The 6,685-nt window shown below is 36.6% G+C and overlaps 1 protein-coding gene across 1 annotated transcript in view; it reads right to left on the bottom strand.

Moving 5' to 3' along the window:
- LOC135225414 (uncharacterized) overlaps positions 1-6,685 on the bottom strand; it is a gene marked incomplete at its 5' end in the record, with an annotated part of 68,207 nt that overhangs the window by 32,818 nt on the left and 28,704 nt on the right. The window contains 5 exon segments of the mRNA XM_064264752.1: positions 253-371; positions 1,709-1,886; positions 2,322-2,456; positions 5,596-5,748; positions 6,420-6,594. Coding sequence (XP_064120822.1) covers positions 253-371; positions 1,709-1,886; positions 2,322-2,456; positions 5,596-5,748; positions 6,420-6,594 — 760 coding nt within the window.

Below are 6,685 nucleotides of genomic sequence, written 5' to 3'. Positions count from 1 at the left end.
TTTCATGTGATGATTTCAGAAACAGTCAGTCACTTGACTAATACGTATGGAAGTACTGTATCTCAGCATAAGAGCGATAATGAAGGCCCAAAAAATCATGGAAAAAGGGGCATAGATGAAGACCTAATCAAGTGGGGAATCAGGAAAATGGGCTTAATGCATACTATATAAATTTCAATAAGGACAATGAATTATAAAGCTTGTTTTAGACTATTTTCAAAATCATGAGGAAAAATCCTAATAAAAACCTACCTCTTTTTTCACTTCTGCAAGACATTTCTCCAATCGGTTACATTCCTTCTCCAAGCTGTCATAATCTTTACCACTCTTTTTCACATCATCTTCTAATTTTCTATTTTGTGTGTGCAATTCTGGAGAGAGAAAACCACAACTTATCATCATATTTTATTTACAAGTACCACCTAATGAATAAAACCTTTCATATCAACATAACCACTGAATCCTACTTCTTGACTTCTATGGGGCTTACTCAAATGAACTGTCCTATAAAAGGTGAAAATCAAAGCACAATTTTGTTGGATAAACTGGACACTTATATGAGAAGGAACCAGTGAGAACAGACGAACTGTAAAATGAACAACACAATGAACATGAAGCATTGTCTATACAGTGCAACATAAGACATACCTGGGAAGCAGCTCTTAATGGGGAACCATTAGGTGTTACCAACTGTATGGGGGCAGAATTTACTACCACTCAGTTTACATCATCCACTCAATCACCATTATTCTCTAAAAACACTTTATTACAATTGAAAGATCAGAATATCCTGTCTAATATTCATATACCTAACCTTCTTCAAAGTTTCTATCACAGGAACTCCCATAATGAGATTTAAGAAGGATTTTTAGTTTCCTTGAAAATTTTCCTGTTGGTTTTCATTCAGGAAACATCCATATATTCATAGGATTAAATGCAGCATGTGGCAAAAATTTTAACCGAACCCCTAAATCATATCTTTTCTTTCATAATGATGGCTGACATTGAAATGAGGTGAATGTTACGCCCTTGGCCGCCGGCCCGAGGCACACATGCTGTGGAAAGGCAGCCTGGAAGGCTATCACAAATCGTGGGTTTGTATATTAACAAACATCAAAACAGTATAGTCAGTATATAAACAAGTAAGAGAAGAAAAGATCCCACTGGGAGAAGCGAGTTTATTGAGTCAGGAAAGAACTCCAAAACACATCTGCATGGCATAATGGACGAAAGCAAACTAGGATGCTTACACGGTCAGGCAGGTATTCTTGCCTACCAGATGGTAATACTGCCTAACCACCTTGTTCATGTGTTTAGCAGCCATTTTCCAACTTTGCCAAAAGTAAATCCTAATGTAAAGGACTGAGGGTTTGTATATTGTGCAGGAACAACTGAGCTTTCTGCTTATTCATTCTTATTCTCCTGCTAGTAGGCAGAACTGGTCACCTGCACACTTACTTGAAGTGTTACCCGCGAAATTTAGAATTCAAGCTGCCGTACAAGTGGAACCTACAGCTATGTAGTGGCAAAAAGAGACATGAAGCACAGATGCATAGCATACTCACAAAACAGAACCAAAACTTACTATATATTTCGGGGACAAGCTCTTTATGTATATGTTTTTGAAATAAGATTTCAAGATTACACAAGAATTATAAGACTTAAAACAATATAGGAACATAAACTTGAATAACTCAAACAAACTTACTTTGAATTTTATCTTGCTCCTCTTTAATGACCTGATGAAGATTTTTTATCTCAGCATGAGACTCCTGCATTTGACGCTGAAGCCGTCGGATATTTTCATCTCTAGCTTCAATAGCCGCTTTTTGTTCTTTCATTTCACTACACAGTTCCTTATTTTCCCTTTCTAAATTTGTCTTTTCCTGTATAAATATATAAAATAGTAATACAGCTCATGAGCATTTTCATATGCAGCTCTTTCAGGATATAAATCAAACCATAATAATAAGAGATCAATATTAGATGCCACATAGTAAATCATATTTGTTACAGCACATCTGAAGAACCTGTCTGTTCATTAAATTTACATCTGCCTGTTCCTAAATTATGACTACAGATGTAGCATTCAACAAAAACAAGTATGGCAAATGTTTAAGGTAATTTGTATTTTATCTAGGTACATAAACCGTAGCCTTTCATATATATAGTAGTATATCTTTCCACACATGCACTGGACCAGCCTACTGAGTTATGTACTTAACTGATGATACTACTCTCCTGATATGGTATTGTAGTACATTACCATATTACTTCACCTCTAAATAAAAAAAACTGATAATTTTAGCCAAAGTACTTACAGTTATCATAGTTTCCCGGACCTGCTGATAAGACTTCTGGATTTTCACAATACTCTCCTCAACTTCTGCTTTTTCATGCTGAACTGTTAAAATTCGTTCTTCCCAGGCGTTCAACAGTTTCCGTAACTGATCAGTCTGTAAGTTGGGTATACAAAAATAATTTATACATTCATCATTATTGTTATACGTATTATTATTTTTTTTTATGTCTATCACAGTCATCCTATTCGACTGTGTGGTTTTCGTAGTGTGGGTTTTGGGTTGCATCCTCCCTCCTTAGGAGACCACTTTTCTTACTATGCATGCTGATTCCAGAAGCAAACTCTTTTGCATGAGTCCTGGAGCTACTTCAGCATCTAATTTTCCAGGTTCCTTTTCAGGGATCTCAGGATCTTGTCTAGTATCCCTATGATTATGGGTACAATTTCCACTGGCATATCCCATATCCTTCTTATTTCTATTTTCAGGTCTTGATACTTATCAACTTTTTCTATTTCTTTCTCATTTACTCTGGTGTCCCATGGTATTGCAACATCAATGATTGATACTTTCTTCTTGATTTTGTCAATCAACGTCACATCTGGTCTATTTGCATTTATCAACCTATCTGTTCTGATACCGTAGTCCCAGAGGATCTTTGCCTGATTGTTTTTTATCAATCCCTGTTTCTTGCACAAGCTCCAGTGGAGGGCTTTTGCTACTGAATCATTCCTCTTTTTGTACTGGTTCTGTGCAAGTGCCGGACATCCACTAGCTATGTGGTTTATGGCCTCATTTTTCATATTGCACTTCCTGCATGTGGGCGAGATGTTATTTCCATCGATCGTTCTTTGAATATATCTGGTTCTTAGGGCCTGTCGGCGTCGGTGACCCTGGTAGTTGTGACACCAGATAACTTACAATCAATCAATTAATCAATCTTAGGGCCTGACCTTGTGCCACTGTTAGCATTCCTTCTGTTTTCTTCTTGAGTTCTCCCCACTGTAGCCATTGCCATGTTTCTTCCCTGGCCAGTTCTTTTGTCTGTCTCATGTACTGTCCATGCATTGGTTTGTTGTGCCATTCTTCAGTTCTGTTTGTCATTCTCCTGTTTCTGTATATTTCTCACTCTTCATCTAATTTTATCAGTCCTTCTTCCCAAGCACTCCTGATCCATTCGTTTTCACTGGTCTTCAGATATTGCCCCAGTGCTCCACTGTCGATGTCAGCGAAGTCCTCTATGCTTTATAGTCCTCTCTCTCCTTCCTTTTGTGTAATGTATAGTCTGTCCGTATTTGCTCTTCGGTGTAATGCTTTGTGTATTGTCATATGTTTCCTAGTTTTCTGGTCTGCGGAATGCACCATTCTCCCACTCCACTACTCCTGCGCTGTATCTGATTACTGGTACTGCTCATGTGTTTATGGCTTTCATCATACTTCCGGCATTTTGAGTTTTGACTTGAGCACCGCCGTAAGTCTCAGCATATTCTTTTCTGATTGTCCTTCATCTCTTGGTGTTTTATATACTCTCCTTCTATTATTCCCAGGTATTTGTATCCTGTCTCATCTATGTTTGATACTATTACCATCTGGTAGCTTTATCCCTTCTGTCCTTGTCACTTTGCCTTTTTGTATATTGACCAAGGCACATTTTTCTATTCCAAACTCCATCCTGATGTCCCCAGATACAATCCTCCTAGACTAAGGTATCTATTTCCTTGATGCTCTTACAATACAGCTTGATGTTGTCCATGAACATCAGATGGTTAATACTGTTACCTCCTTTCTTGAGATGGTACCCAGCATCCATCTTCTGCAGTACTTTTGTCATGGGAATCATGGCTACTACGAAGAGTAGTAGTGACAGTGAGACGCCCTGGAAGATCACTCTCCTAATGTTAACATCTACTAGTCTTATTCCAGAGCTTGTAAGTATTGTATTTCAGTTGTGCATTGTACTTTTTAGGAAGCTGATGTTATTTTCCTCTGTCCCATATATTTTCAGGCATTCTACCATTATTATTATATTATCATTATTTTTCAAAAGATGACCCCTATTCATATGGAACAAGCCCACAGGGCCACTGACTTGAAATTCATGCTTCTGAAGAATATGGTGCTCATTAATTAGCAAGTAGGAGATGATAAAGGGAAGCACAAAAAAAAGCAATTCACTTAATAAAAGGAAAAAGTAAATTAATAAATTAATAACTAGATAAAAATGTATTATAATGCAAGGATAATAGCATCTGGGCAGTAATGCATTGCATCTTTGCTTGAACTTTTGAAGGTCCCATTGCATGACACCCTCAAGGAGACTGCTCCATCCAACGGTATGAGGAATACAGGATCTCTGGCACCGAGATGTTTGTCAGTGAGGCACATTTACAGCATATTGGTGCTGCTGTTCAGCAAATCTGGTTGCTCTCGGCAGAAAAAGGGGGATCAGGGATCAATTGTGAATGTGAAAGATCTCTATTAAAATACAACTCATAAATAGGTACGTAAGAAATAAAGTGAGGGCGCAGGCTAGAAAAGCACACAAAACAAACATGGTCTGTTTGCTTGTTTGTATGGTGTTTTTACGTTGCATGGAACCAATAGTTTTTCAGCAAAGGGACAAACGGCTTTACGTGACTTCTGAATCATGTCGAGAGTGAACTTCAAGTCAAATGATAATACAGGCAATATTATTTATAGATACCAATCATAAACTGAACCCTTGATGTAGGGTATTTGCCGAAGGGAGAAAGGGGCTAAAATACAGTAAATCACCTATAGATGTAGAAGATGACACGTGCTCTGAGTTCTGGTTTGTGGAAATAACCTCATAAAGGCCTGAGACCACTACATATCTGAAGTCCTTGTCATCATACTTCAAAGCAGCTTTGTCAACTTTGCCCCATTTTCAAATATATATGCTCTTTGTATATTGTTCAACTATAATAAATTACCTATACTTTTATATTTGTCTATTTTCTTTTTTGTGATAAATTTTCTTCTACCCTTATAATTAGTCTATCAGATTTTTTTCTTTATCTTTTGCCTTTATATTTAGTTGATATTTTACTTACAGTAATGCACACACATCTGCATATATAAATGAATGTTATAGAATTTTAGTTCTTCTCCACTTTAACAAGAGTTCTCATCACAGATGAAACATAAAATGTTGCTGAGGGCTAAACAATACTGCATAGACCTTTTAGTTATGTCTTTATAACATTGCAAACTGCCAAAACACAGATATAGCACAAAAAACCAGCAATTAGTACCAATAATATTGGATAACTACCTGAGCCTGCGCCTGCAAATGAGCCAAGTGAGTTTGTCTGTACCGTGAATCTGCTGCAGCTAGAGCGTTTTGAAGCGTTTCTTCAGCGTGTACCATGGTGGCTAGTTTGTATTCGTACATCTCCATCACAGCTGTTAAACCAATGTCCTTCAACTGAAAAATGATTAGGTCAACACAAAAAATTAAATCAAATTGCAATCAGTGCATAATTTTACATTGAATTGTAGGTTCATTTGAACTATACAAGATACAATTCACATGAATTTAAAAAGAATTATTTCAAGAATCTACTTTAAATTCACATAACACACTCTGATTACGCATTTTGATTACTGCCAATCTAAACCATCTGACAGTTTCAATATTTTGTAACTCCCACCATCATCAACATCAAAGATCTTCAAGATGAATTTTCCCTTCATTGGATTAAATGAGAGAATTGCAATCCATTCCATATTTTTACTTATACCCAATCTCTCTGAATTTCAGGGCTTTCATATGTATATCTTCATGTACAACTTTTACATCCCACAATTTTCTAATTATAAGATAATTTATATGTCCTTTCTTTTGGATTATTGAGGCTTCATAAATTCACACAGCAATTATGGATTATTCTCTCTATCAAAAACAAGAATAGCTGAAGTAAACATTAAAAGCATGTATTCTATATGAAGTGTAAACCTCATTAACCAGTGTATGAGAGATGACACTGCTTTGCATACAGTGATCCATGCAAGGCAATCTGTAGGTTGTATCCCACAAAGATTATTGCTATGAAAGAACTATGCTTTCATAATGTTACTTAATAATTAATCCCTTACCTCTAACTTTTCTACAGTGCCACTCAAACGCTCAATCATTTTGTCTATACGAGCTTCCAAATCAGGTGAGAATGGAATGACATTCCTCTCCCCTCTGTTATATAATGCCGATTCTAACCCGTGGGGAATGCTTGATTTGTTACTTTCTTCCACTGCACTCACTAATGCTTCCATACTGGAAAAAAATAAAGCCACACACTAGAATATAATGAGTGGAATTACTAATGATGGAAAACATTCAAGGAAATGATAAAAGCAAACAGACC

The sequence above is a fragment of the Macrobrachium nipponense genome, chromosome 20, assembly GCF_015104395.2.
Source record: "Macrobrachium nipponense isolate FS-2020 chromosome 20, ASM1510439v2, whole genome shotgun sequence".
Taxonomy (NCBI): domain Eukaryota; kingdom Metazoa; phylum Arthropoda; class Malacostraca; order Decapoda; family Palaemonidae; genus Macrobrachium; species Macrobrachium nipponense.
Note: the sequence above shows the minus strand (reverse complement) of the source record. Positions and strands in the feature narration are given on the sequence as shown.